Source organism: Parasteatoda tepidariorum, chromosome 9, assembly GCF_043381705.1.
Source record: "Parasteatoda tepidariorum isolate YZ-2023 chromosome 9, CAS_Ptep_4.0, whole genome shotgun sequence".
Lineage (NCBI taxonomy): Eukaryota > Metazoa > Arthropoda > Arachnida > Araneae > Theridiidae > Parasteatoda > Parasteatoda tepidariorum.
The window spans coordinates 74,165,926-74,189,042 of record NC_092212.1 but is presented as its reverse complement, the minus strand read 5'-3'; the positions used below and the strand labels follow the sequence as shown (position 1 = coordinate 74,189,042).

Below are 23,117 nucleotides of genomic sequence, written 5' to 3'. Positions count from 1 at the left end.
GGCAAAATTAACGGTCACTATCAGCCCCAGGGTGACTAAATGTAACAAATGGCGATAAAAAAATTGTCTGCCAGTCGCCATTTTCTCCTCAAAAAGCATACTATGTGCAATTTATTATTTTTTTTTTATAGATATAGAATCATTATGAATATTTTATAATATTCTGAAAATTATTTTATTTTTTGTTTGTTTTTTAAAATATTTTTTCTTCTTTTTAGAAAAAAACTTCCTATGGTTTATCATATTACAAGAATATTTTTATAAAATATTTTATAATATTCAGAAAATTATTTTATTTCACCTTTGTTTCTTAAAGTATTTTATCTTCCATTTAAAAATAAACCTCGTATCGCTTATCGTATTTCGAGAATATTTTTATAAATATTTCATAATATTCTGAAAATTATTTTATTTAGTGTTTATCTCTTAAAATATTTATTTTTTCATGTAGAAATAAACCTCGTATGGTTTATCATATTTCGAGAATATTTTTATAAATATTTCATAATGTTCTGAAAATTATTTTATTTCACGTTAGTTTCTTAAAATATATTTTCTTCCATTTAGAAATAAACCTCGTATCGTTTGCTATATTTTGAGAAATGCTTCGAAAGAAATGCCTTACATTATTAATATTAACAGTTTTTTAATCGAGACAGCTTTATAAAAGCAGTTATGAAGTTTTCATGTCATTATAAATTATAAGATTTTTTTTGGCGGAAATGAATAACTCAAATCATGTATATTTTTCATAATTTAACTACCACTTTAAAATAAATTCTCGACTGTTCTTCCTCAAAATATATCAGGCCTAAAGAGCTAAGAAATGCTATAACTGACCACTGATCAGTAGAATAGTTTTCTAATTATTAAGTATAATTAATTAATAATATTTTGAAAATTTATAATTAATTATATTTTAAAAATTAAAAGCAATCAATTGAGTTGCAATATCGAGGTTTAAAATTTATTTTTATGAATAACCAATAAACCACTTAATTTAACCTACTGAAAAATTAAAAAGGATAAGTTAAGTAGCAATTTATAAAAAACAAACTTTTTTTAAAAAAAATTCTGTTTTATCTTAAATAGCAAAGATAAATTAAGTTAATATTTTTTTTATATATATATAAAAAGCTGACAAAATTTATGCAACATTAAAATAATAATAAATTGGTGCAATTTTCGTCAACTAGTACAGTATCTATGTGCAGCCTATGAAAAAACTTTAACCCATCTATCTGTAGTATCTACACACAAATACAAATGGGTTAAGTTTTTCTTATTAACTTTAACCCTCATCCAAATTTTTGACGCCATTCAAGTAAGAGGTGGCAAAAATTTAGAGGAAGTTAGATGTGACATATATAAGTCATTTTCACGATAGCTCATAGGGTTTCTTTCTTAAATTTTTTATTTATTTACTTAATTTACTAACTCTTTATCAATAAATTAAGTTATTAAAAAAGTTATTAAATAATAACTGATGAAGGGAATAATGAAAAATTTATTAGAATCTCCACAACGTGATAGTTAAGTTAATTTTGAAGGCTGAAACTTTAAATTTCAATGCGACAGGTTACATATTTTTTAAGATTATTAATATTAATTTAAAGAACTGAACTTTACCATAACTGCATCCCACTGTTTTTTTTATCTTGCTATTTCTTAGATCAGCGGTTTCCAATTTTTTTCCCAGCTATGGAGCCCTAAATAATCATCCATGTTTCGGTAAATCTCCGATCTTATAAACAAAGTTTATACAGACAACTGTGTTCGTATTAACCAATAAAATACTACTTTATTTTTAAAATATTTAATTATAACATTTTTCATCGCTTCATCATTAATAAACTTAAATTAGGTTTTATATCCGATAGTTGAATTAGCATTTCTAGATCTCTATCTGGTCTAGCTATGAATTTGTTTTTTGGTATAATATAGGCTAAAAATAATAAAATAAGCAGAATTATGTTGAAATGGAAGTTAAAAAAAACTACTATAAAGGTTGAAAATGGTTATCAAGAAAACATATCAATTTATTAACGAATTTAGTAATTTTATTTTGTTTTGAAAAGTGCGATAGTACATATTAAAGTAATTTTTTATATGCATGTTCTTTTTCATGGTTTATTCTTTTTAATGTTATTAGGAAAATTATGTTTTTAGAAATGTTGCCATTTCTTTTTCATTAGCATTTTGCTTTAAATAATTTCACAAACGCAACCGAAATATAAGATAAACAATGTATTATTGATTGGATCAAAACATATTTAAAAGTTTAAAAAAAGAAAAATAGTTACCGGCTAAGAAAAGTTCTAATTCTCGGAACACCATTTGAGAACAGCTGTCTTAAAGATAATTCGATGCGGTTCATCCAAGCTCAACAAGGTAATGACTGGTGATAATCTTGAAAAAAAATGGTAGACAAACTATTTTGTTATCGATTTATTTAAAAGTGGAATAACTAGGATTGTGTTATTTTATTCTCTTCTGATTTTACGGGATTTTTATTTATAAATTAGGACTAATAATAAATAGAACTAATATGAATAAAGACTAATATGAATAAGGAATAATATAAATGGAACTAATGTGAATAAGGAATAGTATAAATGGAACTAATGTGAATAAGGACTAATATGAATCGAACTAACATGAATTATAAATGTTATAATCGAACTAATATGAATTAAGATTGATATAAATTGAACTAATATGTAGTAAGACTAATATAAATAGAACTAATAAGAATTAGGACTAATATAAATAGAACTAATATAAATAGAACTAATATGTAGTAAGACTAATATAAATAGAGCTAATATAAATTAGGACTAATATATAAATAGAACTAATATAAATTATGACTAATAGAATACATGGTCCCCACAGTCCTTGAAAAATTTTAGTAATGGTAGTAAATTGAGGTTAATGCTAAAAGATATTTCTTATTTGAATATACCACTTTGTCGTTAACCCGTTTTGTCCCGAATTTTTAAATTGAAATGATACAAAAAGTGGTTTTATGGAAAAAGTGGTATAATATATTATCGAAATTAATTGGTTTTTCTACTGTTAAGGCATTCAAAAACTCTTTGATAGATCAAAAAATACTTGTTCCTTCGAATTCTAGATCTAATCAGAAATAACTAAATCATTGTGGTATCNTAATTTTTTCGTATGGAACTGGAGAGCCGCAACTTTACATCAAAAGAGCCACCTGTGGCTCGCGAGCCACAGGTTGCCGACCACTGGGTTAAGTGGTTTAGAAGCTGGAATTTTCATGCGTATAAACTTTCTTTGGAAAACAATTTTTAGTGGTGGTTACACAGAAATAAAATTATCGACATTTGTTTAATTTTCGTTACCACTTTTTAAAATTTACAAGGCCTGGGGGTAATAAAAATTAAGAATAATATGAAAAGAACGAATAAAAATTAAACGTTTTGAAATTAAAGTGGAAGCAAAAGTAAATTTATTATGCTTGGCATACCCATATTTTATGAAGGGTTCTTGATTTCTAAGAGTAAGTTTGTACTAATCTATAAAGTAAAGTGGTAGTAAATATCTATTATAAAATTTAATTATCTGCAAAATAAAAATAATTTTCTCACTGTCTTGTCAACAAGTAGACAACTTAAAGTTTTTTTTTTTCGAAGGATAACAGAGCCACTGACTTAGTAAATAGCCTTCAGACTAATTACTGCTTTTCATTTGATAATTAAATTTTGATCCTACGTTTTCAGTTTTGTGTATATATGTATATAGTTTGTAAATATTATCTGTTTCGTAATCGCTTTTGTTTATATTAATCTCGTTTTATCTTGTATATATTTTCTAGTAATATTTTCGGCGAGCATGTGCCTTCCAGTTTCCTTGACACTATGTTAGTTTCAGGGATTTCAAAATCATTTTAAATAAAATGCTTAATCAGCGACTTTCAAATAGTGTTTTACGGAACCCTAAGGTTCCGTTGAAGAGTTCAAGGAGTTGCGAAAGTTAGGATATTTGTCTTAACCAGTAACTTTTGAAACCTTTAGTTATAGTGAGATCTTATCCTCTTTTTATTTCATATTTCAGATACCCTTATTAAATTATTTAAAGTAAAATGCCATTGAAAAAGAAAATGATAATTTTTTTATTAGATATTATTTCTCTAATAACAAAATATTGTAAGAATTCTGAAAAGATCATGCATTTATGAAACTTTTATTATTATTTGCCATCGTGCTTTTCAAATAAAAATGAAATTTCCAAATTTGTTTATAAAAAAATGTGTTTTCTTTATCTTCAATGTTTGCAGCAGTTAGTTTAAGTTTTTATTTCAAAGAAAACCATATTTCTGCTTACTTTATTAATTGTCAGCCACGTAGCACCAGAAACAAATTTTAACTAGGTTAGATACAGTGACTTCGAATTGAACTGCAGGACATAGAAATTGGCTTGAGATTAGTATCATTATTTATACTATATAATACAGTGTATGATAAAGCTATGAAAAAAATTCATTTTTCTTATTAATTGTTTTTTTCTTTTTAAATAAAGTTTTTTTTCGGTAAATACGTTCGCAATTGTCTTTATTTATATGAAGTTGAGGTTCCATCGAAAGGGGGTTAATCAATTAGGGTTCCATTTCCGAAAAAAAAAAAATTGGAAATTAAAGCTTAAATTTTGCGGTTACTCAAAATATTTGAAAAAAAAAAAGAAAGTTTGGAAGAAAATTAATTCTATAAAAGAATGAAAAAAAATAGAAAAACGCTGAGAACAGGGTTTATTATTTTAATAAAATGCTTCATGAATATTTCCGACCTTGAATAAATGATACTCATTTTGTGTCTGTAGACCAATAAATTAATTCTTTAAAAATAAGCATTCGAATCTTACACCATCAATCATTAGTCATGATTTTTAAAACAAAACTGGTATAGCTGATCAAATACCATTTTTACTCTTTTAATATGTTAATCAGCCAAAACTAATGATATTTTAGGTTATATATTGAACTATATTAGTCTCAAAAACATACTTTTTCTGAATATTTTCGACGAATTGGGATACTTAATCATAGCCATCAAAATATCTGCAAGTCAGGCCGAAGAGCAGTCGACTTTTTTGTTCTACTAATGTTCAACTCCGTAGCCTTGTAATTTTGAACCCAATTCAGAAGACAAGGGAATTCCTGGATCAAGTATGGGGAGAAATTTGCCTTCGTGGAGGACTTTTTGATGGAACTAACCCGCATTTGCGTTACATGGAGAGGAAACCCACAAAAACCTCTCATTGTTAGCCTGACGGCAAGAGGACTTTAACTCATGATCTGTCTACCACTGAGGATATTTTACGTCGGCACTGTGGTCGGTGCAATCTGGATGCGGAATTCGTATCCCAGCCTTTGCTGGGATTCGAACCCGGTTCACCCCATTGGAAGGTGAACGCTCTATCCCCTAAACCACGGCTCATGTTATAATTTCGAAAAAAATTTGAATTATGAAGTATTACGCCAATCTAATCTACGTAATTTTAAATTATTAAATTCAAAGTTTGAAATAATACTCGAACAGTTCTTTAGAAATGAAAGTTTAAAAATTCGACTTCTTTGAACTTTCAACCTCTCTCCAACTATTGGGACTATATTTTTTTAGATTTCTACCTTCATATTAGATTCTACCTTCTTATTTTTAGATTTCAAGAATCCAAATTCGCCGAAGAAAAAGCTTGTTCATTCAGAAAAAATACGTTTTGTGCGTAACTTAAAATATTGTCAGAATTAATTAGTTAGCAAATTTGAGGCAAGCCTTCAAACTATTAAGTTTGAGTCCTAATGCGTGAAAATACAATCTTTTTTTCCCTTTTTTCGCAATTTCTTATTCATATATTTTTTTGAAATTAATTTTTACTGTGCTGACCTCTTGTTTCCCTCATTTTATTGATTTTTGTTCACTTTGTATGGTGTATTTTATGAATTTTTGTTGGCGTGAAATTTTCTAAATGTCCTTTTTAGGCGAGTTGTTATAAATCTTCAATGTTTACTCACGAAACTAAAAAAAAAAAAAAAAAATTGCAGAGACTTGCAAAATTGATTAATATACTATACTTGTACCCAATTTTTTAAACATTCTTTCAACGAAACTCCGACTTTATAAACAAAGTATATACAGACAACTGTGTTCGTATTAATTAACCAATAAAATACTACTTTATTTTGAAAATATTTAATTAGAGCATTTTCAGCATTTTATCATTAATAACCTTAAATTATGTTTTACATTCAACAGTTGAATTCACAGTCCTGGAGGTGAATAAAGCCCCATTATGAATTTGTTTTTGGTGTATAAAGATAAGATAAAAATGAATGAAATATGCCGAGTTATGGTTTTCGTTGAAATAAAAACTAAGAAGAACCGCGATAAACGTTGAAAATTGCTAGTAGAGAAACATATAAACAATCTAGTTATTTTATTTTGGCTTGAAAAGCGCAATTGAAGTGTGGAATGAAATATTTTATAAATGCATATCCATTTCACAGTTTACTTTTTCGTAGTTACATAGTTATTTAAAAAATTTTGTATTTTTTCCAAAAAAGAAAAATTTGCTATTTATTTTTCATTGGCATTCTACTTTATAAATAATATCGTAGCGGCTACCAAAATATTCATTAACACGTTGAATGCCACACTAATTTTACATGGTTCTCCCGTCTGACCAAACGGTAAATAACTACAAACTAAATTTGCAAATATTAGACATGATTACGCTAGTTTTTGAAAGGTTTAGCATGACATATCTGAAAAAAGTGGTGACTTATATATGCCTACGAATTGTTTAGAAATAGTNATTTCAGGATTTTCGTTGAATGCCACACGAATTTTACATGGTTCTCCCGTCTGGCCAAACGGTAAATAACTACAAACTAAATTTGCAAATATTAGACATGATTACGCTAGTTTTTGAAAGGTTTAGCATGACATATCTGAAAAAAGTGGTGACTTATATATGCCTACGAATTGTTTAGAAATAGTGGAGGATAAAAATCTACTAAATTGAATTTATTAAACCAAAAATCACAATAAATAAACCACCACTTGAAAATATTTATTCACTGTCCGGAGCAAGTTGGCATTTCTGTGTATATAAATAAAACTATTTTTGTGTGTTCTATGTTGCATTAATTTCAGCAAAAACTATTTTAGCAACGATAATAACATTAAAAAAATTAAAAATTTACTCGAATTTTGTGTTTCTAATAATCTTGGTTTCGCCGGTCACCGGTGACCCCCGTGGCATTCAACATGTTAAATAATGGATTATTGATTGGATTTAATCATAGTTACTGGTTTCAAAACTGTTTTTAAAAAAATCTTAACTCTCGGAACCCGTTTACCTCTTAAACGTTCCATGGAGATTTGCGGGAACACCATTTTTCACATATCGTCAGCCGATATTATGAAAACGATTAAAATATAAAATTCAAGTTTATTATCGTTTGCATCAAGTTTATTATCGTTCAAGATATTATCGTTTGCAGCTAAATTTTTTTTAATGATTTACGATTCGCGAGTGTGAAATGTACGAGCAAGGAATCCGCTACAATATTTTTTTTAAAAAATTTCTCCTGCTTTATCGTTAATTCGCCCTTTTTAAGAGTCGAAAGCAAGCAAGTGCGGATTATATTATATCCCCACTAGCAGGAAGACAAAGATCAAAAGTATTGTATTTCGTTGCCTCCCTTCTCTGTGGAATTACTCATTCTGAAGAAAGAGGGGTGATATCCCCGAAACAGACGCTGATAACCCGAATAGCAGTGGCTGAGCCATAGTGAGTTTGGTACTTAAAACACCTTCCAGAAATCACCTTTAAGAATTAATTTAAGTGTTCAGTGAAAAAGATATTTGTTGCAAGAAGTTACTGTATTTACAAGAAAGGGGGATGACAATAAAAACAAAGTAAAAGTTTTCGTCAGTCTTGCCGCACCAAAAAAAAAATTTTTTTTTTTTGTTTTCTTAACGTATCTTCAATGCTAAAAGTACATGTAATTCATGATGAATTAAGAACTGCATGACAAATATTAAGAAAAGCAAACAAATTTCAAAATGATCATACAAATTATTAAGGTAAGTAGGAAAATGAGAGGATTAAATAAATTTCAAAGATTGAAGCAATTAAGTTAGTTCGAAATAAAGATGAAATTTAAATTTAAAAAAAAAAAAAGACCAGTGACGTTTGAAATAATGCTCGGTAATTTTTTGTAATTTTTTTTTTAAAATTAGTAAATATTGTGCTCACACTATGAATCTGCTGTACTCATTAATGTACTGATTTTAATTAATAACTATATTTAGAAGTGGTTCATTGCTTAACAGTTTGTTTCTAAATTTGCCGGGTATGGAAAATGTATGAATATTAACTCTGACGAGCAGGATTTAAAAAAATAAAACACCAGAATTTTATTTTATTAACGGCGTCGAGCTGCAGACCCAATTCGTAGTTTACGACTATCAATGTTCAACTCCGAAGCCTAGTAATTTTAAACCCAGCCCAGAGAACAAGAGAACTCTTGGATAAAGCATTGGGACAAACTAGCCTTCGTAGAGTGCTTTATTATAGGTACTAACCCGCAATTGTAGAGGGAAACCACGAAGACCTCCCACGGTTAGGCTGACGGCAAGAGGATTCTAACCCATGATCCATATACCTTTGAGGATACTTTGCGTCAGCACTGTGGTCGGTGCAAGCCGGGTGCGGAATTAAAATCGACCAGCCTTTGCTGGGATTCGAACCTGACTTACCTCATTGGAAGGTGAACGCTCTATCTCCTGAACCACGGCTCATGTTATAATTTCGAAAAATTGTAATTTTGAACCCAATCCAGAAGACAAGGGAAACTCCTGGATCAAGTATGGGGAGAAATTTGCCTTCGTGGAGGACTTTTTGATGGAACTAACCCGCATTTGCGTTACATGGAGAGGAGGTCCACGAGAACCTCCCATTGTTAGCCTGACGGCAAGAGGACTTTAACTCATGATCCGTCTACCACTGAGGATATTTTACTTCAGCACTGTGGTCGGTGTGTGCCTGGAGTAGAATTTGTATTAACCAGCCTCAGCTGGGACTCGAACCTGCGTTTACCTCAGTGGGAGGCGAGCGCTGTTTCTCCTAAGCCACCGCAGCTCAAACACCAGAATTGTCACAATCATTTTATTTTGAATTATTTATTTAATGAAATTTAATAACAAAATAAATACATTATTTTGTTCATTTCGTGGTTAGCGGTGGAAACTATTAATTGTAAAACACCACTTAAAAAAAAGGATTCATTTTAAACTGTCAAAAGAAAATTTAAGAGATGGTGGTAGGTCTTATGTTTTTCCAAAAATCTTCCAGGAAACAGGTTTTTGACTCAAAAGGACGGTTCTTTTTAACCAAGAATAGAAAAAGAAGCAGCACGGCAGAAGCATTTTTATAATTTGGATTTAGTAGGAAGAGACAACATAGTTCGATCAACCATGTTACATTAATAATATTAATTTTAATATGTTACTTATACAGTCGAACCTCGCTAATTCGAACCTCGATTTCACGAATTTTTCGATATCTCGAAGAAAAAAATATTCCCTTCAAATTTCCTATACACTCAATGTTAAAAAAAACTTGATTTCACGAATTTTTTTTTTCTAATCCCACGATAACTCCCCCATAAATAGTGTAGATTTTTTTTCTAAAATTAAAAAAAATATTCCAAAAAAAAAAGTTTTAAGAATGGCTGACAAGGCATGGAATGATGTGACTTCCTCCACGATAATGAATGGCTTCAAGAAGTCTGGATTCATTAAAGATCGCGAAAGTAGTCAAACAATCAATATCGTTAATTCTGCTGAAAACTACACCGAAAATGTTTGGAACAGATTGACCGGATTCATGAAGCTTGATGACATCGAATTTCATGACTTTGTAAACGTAGATGAAGATGATGCAGTAACAGTGTGTGGTCAGTGGGATGGCAATGATATCATCGCTCAAACGAAAGCTTCTTCTGAACTATCAGAAGAAGAGGATGAGGAAATCGAAGATTTACAGCCCAATGTTACTAACAAACAATCACTTTCTGCAGTGGACACTGTAAGGAGATTTATTGAGAGGCAGCCGAATGTGCCAGGGTGACATTTAAAGCTATAGTCCACTTAGAAAGTGTTATAGACAAACTTTCTTACACATCCCTAAAGCAAACAACAATTGAATCTTTTTTTAAACGAAAGTGTAAGAAGTGTTTTTAGAATAAATATGGAATAGTAAATAAGGTATGTAAAGAGCATTTTTCTTTATTCTACCATCGATAACATGCAATTTTCGATAATTCGAATTTTTTCTCCTCTCCCTTCAAGTTCGAGATATCGACGTTTGACTGTATTATATTAATAATATTATTTATATCTGGATCTAAAGTCAAAGTACACTTTTTCTAACAACACTTTTTAAAGCGGTAGGTAACACAAAGAAATATCCACTTAGTCTAAACAAAGATGTACTAACACTTTTTTTCCCATCTCGGTGTTTTACATATGTTACTTTACTTCTCTCTTTTTATAGCGTGATATTTGTGTCAAATTTATTATTTAGTGTATGGGGTAACATAATNTTTTTCTCCTCTCCCTTCAAGTTCGAGATATCGACGTTTGACTGTATTATATTAATAATATTATTTATATCTGGATCTAAAGTCAAAGAACAATACTTTTTAAAGTGGTAGGTAACACAAAGAAATATCCACGTGCACTTGGTCTAAACAAAGATGTACTAACACTTTTTTTTCCTATCTCGGTGTTTTATATACATTACTTTACTTCTCTCTTTTTATAGCGTGATATTTGTGTCAAATTTATTATTTAGTGTATGGGGTAACATAATGCAGCGGTTTCCGAATGATATTCCGCGGAAACTTAGGGCTCCGCGGAAGAGAAAGAGATCATAGAATTATTAGTTTTATAAAAATAATATTTCGAAGCCTCAGACTATATTTAGATACAAACTTTAATTCATTATTTATTTAATCATTCGGTTGCCTTTTTGAAATTAACTAACTAAAATTTCAAAGAAATAGAAATGGCATTAAATATAACATTTCTAATAACAGTATATTGAACAAATTATGAAAATAACAAGCATTTATAAAATCTTCCATTTCCCATAACGATTTTCAAATCGAAATAAAATAATGTATAACTTAAATGAGGAAATATGTTTCCCTAATAACCATTTTCAATAGCAGTTCTTTTAGGTTTTTACTTTGAAGTAAGCCATGATTTGTCTTATTTTATTCATTTTCAGCTTATGTGTATACACCAAAAACAAATTCATAAATAGACACAAGGACAGCAAATTGAAGTCATGAACATAAAGCATAGTATAAAATTATTCATAATAAAGCAGATAAAAATGTTCATAGCTCTATATATGCAGTTCTAACTCTTTTATAGTTTATAACGTTCACAATTACCTTAACCGGTTAACGCCCAGCGTCATATATTTAGGACAGTTCCTTTTTTCAAAGACATTCATTGTGATGGGAAACTTTTTTCAGTATTTTTATTTTTCCGGGTGAATTAAAAGATTCTCAGATACCACGATGATTTAGTTATTTCTGATTAGATCTAGAATTATAAGGAGCAAGTATACTTTTTGATCTATCAAAGACTTTTTGAATGCTCTAACAGTAGAAAAACCAATTAATTTCGATAATATATAATACCACTTTTTCCATAAAACCACTTTCTGTATAATTTCAATATATAAATTTGGGACAAAACGGGTTAATAAACTTCATTTATAAAGTCGGGGTTCCATCGAAAGAAGTTCAGTTATTTAGGATTCCGTAGCCGAAAAAAATTTGGGAACTACTGACATTATGTTTTCTTTTAAATAAAGTTTAAAAAAATTTTATTGAATGAAATATATTTTATTATTTATATTGTTCTTGTTTTTACTTCTGCTACTTGCCAATACCAGCAAGCCTGCTTGAAATCAAGCGAATTTTTCAGGCAGAGGGTGCGTTTCTTGTTTTTTTTTCAACAGCGCCATCTATGGCCAAGAATACGACTTCAGCAACACACACAAGTCACAGCCCGTTTTACAGAGAGAACCCAATCATCCTCAGATCGTAATTTTGTCCCGAACCAGAGAACGATCAATCTCCAATTCAGTACCCCAGAGTAATTGATTTGCTATGGGATTTTGAAGGACTCAGTGGCCCGACAGATTTAACGTGCACTAGTCACCATTTACTACACGGGGATTCTTCGGCGGCGGGATTCGAACTTGCGTTCTCACGAACACGAGCCCAACGTCCTACCAACTAGGCTGTCCCGGCTCATTTTATATTGCTAAGCATCTCATCGTTACCTATTGCTTTAGACACACAACTATTAATTTATAAATTTTTACGAATTCAAATATTACCCATATGGATATGGGTCAGATGGGTGAAAAACTGGAGCATCCCTTTGGTTAAAAGAGCCTAACTAATTATCAACTCTGTATTTATCAACAGACTTTCTCTAAATATCCAAATATTAGATTCTCTTACCGTGGCTAACCGTAGAAGGTTTTTGCGGTTTTCCTTTTCATGTACCGCAAATTGATTATGCTTCGTCCATGTACGTGATCCATATGTACAACTCCATGTACGCAATTGGATTGTATTTTTAATCCAGATGAGGAAAGAGTATATTTTGTGCCACGTTGAATAAACCAAAACAACGGAAATAATACACATCTGAACCTTTATTTGTGCATTTATTTATTTTATAACCGTCGTTGAACAGCCGACATAATTTTTTTGGATTTACGACTACCAATGTTCAACTCCGTAGCCTTGTAATTTTGAACCCAATCCAGAAGACAAGGGAACTCCTGGATCAAGTATGGGGAGAAATTTGCCTTCGTGGAGGACTTTTCGATGGAACTAACCCTCATTTGCGTTACATGGGGAGGAATACCACGAGAACCTCCCACGGTTAGCCTGACGACAAGGAGACTCTAACCTACGATCCGTCTACCACTGGGGATATTTCACGTCAGCACTGTGGTCGGGGCAAGCCGGATGCGGAATTCATATCGACCAGCTGTCGCCGGGATTCGAACCCGGTTCACCTCGTTGGAAGGCGAACGCTCTATCCCTTGAGCAGTCGCCGCTCTACATTTATTTATTTGTGTTTATTCACATTGCTTTATTCATTATGTTTCTCATGATTTCTTTTGTATAGTGGCCACTTTTAACCCTTCGTGGAAAATTTCTTTCATTGTTCACGATTGTCTAACTTTTGTGTTTTTTGAAAAAGATTTTCTCGATGGTTATGAAAAGAAAATTGATTTTGTTTAATTTCGCCAGGGCTTAAACCTCTCAGTACCTGCTAAATAAAAATGAAAAACGCGTCTTAGGCCCGCATACTGCGAGAGTATGCGTACTAAAGAGTACATATACACACTAAAACAAGATGTTATACGAGAGTACGATATTGAGATTGTGTTCTTGTGATCTTGAGCCGTTAGAATCAGGAAGGCTCGTGTTATATATAATACCGTGGGTCAAAAACTATCATATGATCATTAGAGCTTGTCTGTTAGGCTTGAATTATTCGTATGACGTGTTGGCCAAAATCCTTTCAAATTAAATTTATGAAACTGAGATTAAAATTAAGACTTTATAATGAATTAGTAAAAAGCCTAAAAAAACAAATAATATATATTTTTTTTTTAAAAGTCAATTCCTTACTTTCCTACTTAGGTTTAGGTCAAATTTTATTTTAGTTACTTTTTATTAAATAATTAAAAAATGTTCACTAATGCAAAACTAAAATTAATTAATTAAATTTAATTCATGAATTAATATTTGAAAAAAATGTATTAACATCAAGTGTCATTCAATACAAGTTTAAAAAAAATTGAATTGTTTACTAGAATTTTTTTGCTTTGATTAAGCAAATAGTGATCACTTGCGGAACCCTTGTCCTAGCACCAGGGAACCCTAACGTTCAGCGGAACCCAGGATATGGAACTCTGTCTAGTCCTAAGTTAGTTTAGAGATGTTTTTAAAAATTTTGCTTTTCGAAAAATAAGCGAAATAAAAGTCGATCTAGTACGCTTTTTTTCCTCTCTTTAAAGAATGAATTAACATTTTGTAAAATGTTGAATCATTCTTCAAGTATGAATCATTTCCATATTAGACGTTTTATCTTTTTTTTCTTGATTAATTCAATTCCGTTTCCTCCCCTCATTCAGTCAAGTTTTAAAATGACCTACATCTGCTTCGAAATGAAGTTAGTAGTGTTAGATGTGGTACGCGTAAAGGAGAAAAATGTTTATTGACCTCTCTTCTCTGTTTCATATCCTTGGAATTAGCGCATGCGCAGTCAAAGAGCTCTCCCTTATTATTTTTATGACGTCGCGTGAAATAGAAAGGTGTGGTGAAGATTCGTCATATTTTATTTGACGCACGCATCATTCTAAAAAGAATGATTGCCGAAAGTTATCAAACTATTTCGCGTGTTATAATAACTCAATGCTTCGTAAAAAATGAAAATTAATTTTATTTCATCTGTACATTGAAATCGCGAACCACAATACTATCATTTATCAAATCACTTAAATACAAATCAACAGTAATTATTCTCGATGGAATATTACTTCAATATGAAAAAACGAAATTATTTAAATTTTTATTTTATTTATTTTTATTATAATTTTTAATGTTTTTATTCACTTTTAAGATAGGTCCTACTGCATTCTGTAGCAAGCATTTCAACTTCAATAATGTTTCTGAAACAGTAAAATGTTTTAAACGTTCCAAAGTTATTAAGCCATGCGAGAATGTTTGGTTTGCATTGACTAAATAAAATGTTATGAAAAATAATAATAGAAAAAAAAAGTAGAATGCTTGGTTGCGATTTTTTTGCGAAATGTATTTGTGATTTTTTTTTAAATTTATGTTCTATTTTTTTACGAAAGTATAAAACTTCTGGAAAGAAAGTTATATAACAGAGATGCATACTCACTCCTCCATTAAATGGGCAATTTTTGTTTTTATTTTATGATAGAAATTTTTTTATTTTAATGTACAGTGAGGCAAATAAATAAATAGTTGATAAAAAAATAAAGATATCACCCTGAATAACTTATGTTCGAATGATTGGAATTTTATGTAAGTGCCAATCTTAATGGTTCAAGGGATTAACCTCAATTATATTAATTCATTATTGCCAAACATTATTATAAATAGTTGCGAAATCAGACAATAAAAAAGTAAATTCTTTCAATAGCGCTTTTTTAAAATGGATTTGAATTCTTGAATCCAAAAATATGTGGTAGCCACAATCAGAAGAATATGGTTCCAATAATTTAACGAGAAGAGTGCCAGAACACCTAGGTTAGTTCCCCTAGTGTTAATTTTATTTTTTGTGTTTTTCTCTTAATCGCGTGAACTTTTAAAACGCAACAAAAAAGATATAACTTTAAACAATGTAATTTGAAAGTGGGGAAAATACAAAATTTGAATGAAATTAATCGAAAACGGATTTTAAATACGAAAGTTTAAAAATGAGAAATCTATTCACCCATTTTGTTCATATTTTGTATTGAAAACAACCATTTGCCTAGTGGCCAAGTTGTCAAAAAAAGAAAGAAAAAAAAATCCGTTTTATTTTAAATTTTTTTATTTTTCTGAAGTAATTTTACCAGTGCTCCCTACAAAAAACACGTCATCTTTTTTTGTAAAGCTCATTTAGAAAAAAATTGAATGTTTTTTCTAAAATCTAGATCTTTAAAGCTCAGGAAAATTACTATACCGTTGAGGAAAATAAGGTAAAACTACTATACACATAGTTATTAATTTTAATGGCTCATTGTTTTAATTTAAAGACAATGAGTAAAATTTTGTAGATTTTTGATTAAAATATCCATTAGAAATGAAATATCTATTTGAAAAAGCATGTCCATTAGGGAAAACAAATTCGTAGAATACGAGGAAAAAGACGAAAGCTTTATCAAAACTTGACGAAACACTGACAAGGAAGAATGTATAAAAAACAAACAAAACCAGTACGTTTAGGTTTAATAATCACCTTTTAAATAAATTATTTCTGGATGTCTCTGCGGGAGGATTTCTGTTCTCAAAATGTTAAATTGGAAAGATACAGCAGTGAGGTTCCAAATATCAGTTTAAAAATTATTTTTCTACCATTTTTTTTATTTTTTTTAAAAAAATATTTTCTAAGGACATGAGCAGTTCCTGTTACATTTAGGATGCTGTAAGAATGCCTATATTTTTTTAAAAAACCAGTCAGTTCGTTTTTTAATATTTGTCAACTGATGAAGAGAACGGGGTTGGGATTACACGAATCAATACACGACTACACGAATTAATCAACTATAAACATTAATAGCACACTTCAAACAAAAAAGAAGACCAAGAAAACATTGGATATATCGGAAATGTCAACAAAATATTGAAAAATTGTGCTTATAGATCCATTCTCATGCATGTTTTCGGGATTTTGCGATGCTCATGCTTTTGGGATTTTTCGATTATTCTTGATGTGAATTTTCGGGGGTAAATATATTCCCCAATTACAGCTTCATATTTTCCAATTCTTACCTCCAAAATTTTCATGAGTTATTTTTTTGTATATGGTGCGAACGCTCTTAATCAAAAATAATAGCGAATGTTTTTAGAAATGATCGGATTACTCACATGCGTTTGTATATCGAAAATTGAGCAGTAGTAAAATATAACTTTTACGAATATAACCTGAAATAACCGGTGTCTTATTTTATCTGTAACTGCATTTGTAAGGAAGTTGATTGTTTCTTCTGCTTTGTTTACTGTTTTTTAATTTCCTTTCGTGCTGTGCTGGTTGTTGAAAACGTGTAATTGACATTTCTTTATTTAATTATCATGAAGCTTAGCATAGATGATAAGTGTAATCTAAACAGCTTAAAAATACTTGTCGTATCAGAATTCTGTGGTGTCAAACTCAATATAGAGAAATGTTCTGGTAAAACTAAGTATTTCTTTTTATGAATTGCATCATATATTAAGCTTATTATGTTTTATTGTATTGCATTATCTTCAATTATTTTTAAATGAATATTATTTTTTGTTATTTTCTTCCATATTGTAGTGTTATTAACTTTACCTAATTAAATATGTTTATTTTAGTTTAAATTTGCAATTTGTTACTTAGGAGCCCATGAGATTAACTTGCTCTTTTACAAAATTGTGTTTTACTTTATAGTTTTATTAATTTGAACATAGCACACCTAGCAGCAAAATAACTTGCTCCTTCATTGGACCAATATCATTAATCTTGAATTTTTTTATAATTTTTAGATAATTGTTAATTTAATATTTTGCTCGCTCTTAATTTCTCTGTTTTTCCCATCTACTTATTTGTTTACTCTCAACATTTTAATATCTATGTTGGATCTATGTACGAATATTTTTTTAAACTTTATTTTAATAAATATACTAATCTTCAATAAATTAGGGTAATGAACATAATTAGTTTTAAGGTGTTATAAATGGCAATTAATAATTTTTGATATGTACCATAACATGAATTATGTAATTGTTGAGTTAGGTTTTTTCCTGTAATTTGTTGAAGTGTAGCCCGCAGAAGCTTCTAAATAAAGTAATAAATAAAAAGAATTTAAATAATTGTTGGAAATTTTTAATTGCAATTTTAAATCATCACTTGACATGCTTGATTTTCACAGATTCTATAGTAAATAAATGTATGTTGTTTAACGGGCTTTCTTCAGAGCAATATTATCCTAAATTTAAATGGATTTTTAAGCAGTTATATTCACATTTCTTCGCGCTGTCGTGCTACAGGTCCCTGGTTCGATCCTCGGGCTGGGTAGGGTTGACTCAGCCTTTCATCCCTTCAGTGGATCGATAAATGAGTACCAAGCATGCTTGGGAACTAAACACTGGGGGTTCCGCGTTCGGCTGACCACCTGACCGGAACATCTGCTCTTGCACCCCAGAGCCCAAGGTTAAGAAAACTGAGATGGGCACAGTAGGCCTTGGCCCTCAAGGGCTGTCGCTCCGCTGAGTTTAGTTTTTTATTACTGCATGAGAGTTTCAAATTGGCCATTTAATTAATCTTTTTTCGAGATAAAATGGAATTTTTTTTTAAAAAAAGGATTAATTCTTTTATTTTTGAATGAATTCTGATAATTAAACGTCTTTAATATTCAGCAAATATATTACTAAGTTTATAGATGAAAAAAAATTAGAGCACTAATGTTTAAATAAATATTACTATATTTGCCGTCAACGTGTCTAAATATGTGTGCGTCCTTTTGTTAGTCTACCTGCTGTGCAAGTGGCCCTTCACTCAAAAAGGTTGTGCACCTCTAAAATAGATATTTACTGTTTTGGTTTGAAATATATCAATTGGATATATTTTCTATGCTATCGAATGTTTTTTTTAATAATATTTTTTTCAGATGTCAAAAAGCAAGTTCGACTCCCACTGCTTGAAATTAAGGACCAGTGTACCTTTTTTTCATCAAATGCTTCTTGTAGGTAAGTATAAATTTTCTTAATTTCTTATAAGCAAAATTTTCTTTATCTATAATGTATTACATAACTGTAAAACAATTCTTTACTTGTTTTAGAATTTCATCTTTTTATTATTATGCCTACTTTTTGTGAAATATTTTAACCTTAAATTTTTAATATAGATACTTATGGAGTGTTAGTGGACAACCATTATATCCTGACATTGACCAATGGTTAGAATGGGAATGTGCAGTTCTTCAGGTAATGGTTTATTAGTGCCATTTTTAGTTTTATACTTAATTTTTGAAATATCATATTGAATATAAATATAAATGAATTTAAATTTAACATACTTTGAATATCTTTTTGTTTGTTTGAAATTATAAAAAGTTTTTACAAAAGTATGACATGTTTTATTGAAGTTATTGCTTAGCAAAATTTTGGGGAGTTGATAATTATACAAAACAAGTATATAAAAGTATGTTATATTTTTCATATGTAGTATTTTACATAAATATTTGAGGTGATTATCTCAGTACGAAGGTTTATCATATTTTTATCAACCGTGATTTCTTTGCTCTCCTATTTCTAAAGCATTTCTCAAATGAAAGATAAATTTCAATATATCTCAAATTCAAATAAATCTCAAATAAAATATTAATCTTTATGCTTTTATTATCTAGCTTTTGATATTATTTCCCATTTGTAATTTTGTTACTTATTTAAGTGCCATATCAATGTAGCTGTGAATGTTACCCAGCTCTAAAGACGTGATAAAATTGACAGAGTTCTGGTCTTGAGAAAAAAACCAGGTACTTGTTACAGGTTGTAAGATTCTTTTGTAGGTTGTAAGATTCTAAGCCAGATAATGAAAATCTACCTGATACTTCTCTAGTATCTATAAAATATTTAGTTATCTTAACTTATTTTTTAGCTATCTTTACATATTTTTTTTTAAAAAAAAATTAAATGAATTTAAATTAAATTGCATATTTATCCTTTAAGAAATTATATAAATATAGTAATCTATAACTTAAACTGATTTGATGAATGACTTTAATGATTTCATGTATACTAACAAAATTCAGCCTATATAGCTTCGAAATAGTTTTATTTATGTATTAAAACATAAACAAAATTTGGTAGTTATTATGGTGAAATAACTCTCTTAATATTAATAACTTTCTCTTAATTTTAAATGTAGAAGAATCTGGTATTTTTATTTTCTTAAGCTAATATTGGTCTTAATATTTTTGGAAAAAGGATTAGAAAACTATGTTTTGGTTAAAGGACTTAATCTGTAAAATAAAAATGTATGTCTAAATTATTTATTAATGTATATTAAAGCACTGCTGTGTATTTTGTAACCAAAATGAATGATCAAGGATTTAAAGAATTGGCTAAACAAAAGTGAAATTGGTTTAAACACTCATATTCTGCTCTGGAAATCAGAAAACCTCTTGTCAAATTTTAAAATTAGTAGTCAAGTTTGTAAATAGATGGCATTGCTGACTGAGGAAAAAAAATGTTCTCTGTTATGTGATCATAGAAATTTTCCATGTGTATACGTTAATTTTGTCTTCAGATTGTACTTCGTTGTCAGGAATAATTGCTATTTTGGAAATATTATTTTATAGGTTTTCTCTGTTATAAGTGTCATCTGTTGAGAAATTTTGTAACTAATTTTGAAATTTTGCACGAAGAAATGTCTAGTTTCTTCAGCAAAATGCAGAAAATTGTACATTTGATCTATTCCAAGTATTCTTTAATTGAATTTACAAATTATAATTCATTTAAAAATTGTTTAAAGGTGCTTATTTTCGTTTTTTAAAAGCTCTTAAAGGTGTTTTTTTCATTGGGTGTTTTTAAAAAGTGCTTAATTTTCCATTTTCGAAAATGAGATTTTTTTCTTTACCATGTCGATTTTTGCCAAGTATTATACGAAAGAGTGCTTTTCACATTGCTCTATTCAATGTTTTCACAATTAATTCTTAATTAATTCACAATTAAATTAGTAAAACTTAAAGGCAAATTTGTTATTTCATGGTATGTAGCGTTTTTAAGAAATGCTTCTTTCGTTTTTTAAAATCCCTTAAGGTGTTTTTTTCATTGGTCATTCCTCATGGTTTTTAAAAAGTGCTTAATTTTTCCTTTTCGAAAATAATTTTTTCCCCCTTGTTTACCATGTCTATTTTCGCCATGTATTATGCAAAAGTGTGCTTTTCACATTGTTTTATTCAATGTTCTTACAGTTCATCCAACCACAATCCATTTCGGCTTACTGTTGGTCGTTAGCATGTGAAAATGCCAATCGTTTTCCATGTTTGATAAAATACTTGAGAGTCCACTTGTGTGTCTACTGAGCTGGGTTCAGAGAGATTATTGCACCCTCATGTGCAACTCTGCTGCATTTTGCAAGATATTCTTAATTTCAGGTTTCATTCTCCACCCTCTGATATCGAACCAAAAAATATTTTGATCATTTTATGGTGGCTAATATAATCCAGAAAAGCGTTCTTTGTCAGAAACTAGTTATTTTGTCTTGATCATGGAAAGTCTTACAAAATTATTTTGCATTTTGTTAATGTGTATAGTATTTAAAAATATTTTTTGAGTGCTTGAAAAGTACTGAAAAGGAGCTTATTTTTTGTTGAAAGATTTGGCTACGCACCTTGTTTATTTAAAAATTAATGCTTTATAAAACACTGAGGATATTTTATTGTATTATGTTTATTTTAGCCTTCCATTTCTGCATTACTTAAAGCTTCCAAAGATGATTCTCTACCTTTAAGTTTTAAAAGGAATCTCAACTATTTAAATGCTCTTCTTGGTTCTCGAAGCTTCCTATCTGGTAAAGTAAGGGTAGTTTTTTTTATTCTTTATTTATAATTATAAATGGTTTTTAATGTGATATTTTATTTATTTAATATTTTAATTTCAAGCAATTTTATTTTGTAAATTTTACTAAATGTATAATATTTAAAAGTTGTAGTAAAGCATTTGTAAATATTTATAAAATGCTTTGCACGTTTATTTACCTTTCTGTTTTTTGCTGTTTTATTATTTTTAATGTGCTTCAACAATAGGTAACTGATGATTTCTTGGTCTTAATAGTGTATTAATGATATTGATATTCCAAAAATCATGATAAGAAAGAGATAAGAGGAAATGGCCAAACAAATGATAAGAAAAAAACTGCTGAAAAAACAAATGAAAAACAACATTGAATTTTTACCTTGCACAACATTTTGCAGTTTTATTATTTTTGAAGTGCTTTAACAAGTGGTAACTGAAGATTTTCTAGTCTTAATAGCGTGGTATTAATGGTATGGACATTCCAAAAATCAGCGGAAATGGTTAAAAAAACTGGTGAAGAAACAAATGGAAATTACGGGGTAAATACCATGGAATTGTCATTAATCAAACACATTAAATTGTCACAGATCGAGCTCATCAAAAAGTGATAACTCAAATTTGAAATCAGTGGGTCATAATGATATCATAATTAAAACATCAAAAGTTGAGAAAACCTGTAAATTTCTAAAAGATTATTAGCTGTAAAAACTATTGAAAAATGACAGGGATTTGTGATGGAGTTGTTATGAATCTAATGTGATGACTTAGATTTGCATATAACATCTTATTTAAATAATCAAAATTTGAAGGTTGAAAAAAAAGACACGGAACTAGCTGGAAAATGGTAAGTGAACACCTAAAAAACAATCATAATTTTTACAAAATCATTAAGTAGTGACATGAATTCCAAATTTGTGTGTCATAACATATGAAAAGCGATGTGGAAAAGACAATTGAAGAACCACATGGATTTTCAAAGAAATAGGTGAAAATAGCCTTTTTAATTAATTAATTATTTTCAATAATTCAGGTGTATTGTAAGGTTTAAACGACATATGAGTCATGAAATTTTATCCAAAGTGGTGATTGGCTACAGTCTCTGTTAAAAAATAGAATATTTCAGACTGATTTGAAGGACAAAGAGAGGGGAAATTTAGTTTCAATGAAAATTTCGGAAATTTAGTTTCAATGAAAAATGTAGAAAATTAAAACCAACGCCCTCCAAAAAAAGGGAAAAAAATCACAAATAAGAGAAGTGGATTAAAAAAATATCAAACTTACTACATATATCAAACTTAGTTGAGGAAACAGAAAGTGATTGATGTACAGACTATTTTGAAAAATGATGAGAGTGGAAATACTAATTTAAATAAAGCTGAATATTCTGTGTGTTTTTCTCGAAATTCATAATCAGGACTAANGCGAGAAATTCACGCATTCTATAAACCAATTTCAAAATTCGCGAATTTCTCGCATTTTGAAAAAAAATTCTCATTTGCGCCGTTTAGAATAAAATCCGTTTCACTTTTCTTCCTGGATCTTTCATTATTTTCAACATCTGCCACGTTATCTAGCTTCCCTGTTTACCAGTATTGTTCAGAACTTTTAAGAACAACAGAACACCATCCATCCGAACCACGGAACCTCTTTCAGAACGCATTTCTCTGCAACCACGTGTTTACCGTAGGTAAGTCAGAAGAAA

The 23,117-nt window shown here is 29.6% G+C and overlaps 1 protein-coding gene across 1 annotated transcript in view; it reads left to right on the top strand.

The window, feature by feature from the left end:
• Positions 1 to 16,827: 16,827 nt before the first annotated feature.
• Positions 16,828 to 23,117, top strand: part of LOC107439894 (methionyl-tRNA synthetase 1) — a 42,991-nt gene continuing 36,701 nt past the window's right edge. The window contains 4 exon segments of the mRNA XM_071185855.1: positions 16,828 to 17,045; positions 18,505 to 18,583; positions 18,742 to 18,820; positions 21,299 to 21,415. Of these exon segments, the coding sequence (XP_071041956.1) occupies positions 16,946 to 17,045; positions 18,505 to 18,583; positions 18,742 to 18,820; positions 21,299 to 21,415 (375 nt within the window). The 5' untranslated portion in view covers positions 16,828 to 16,945.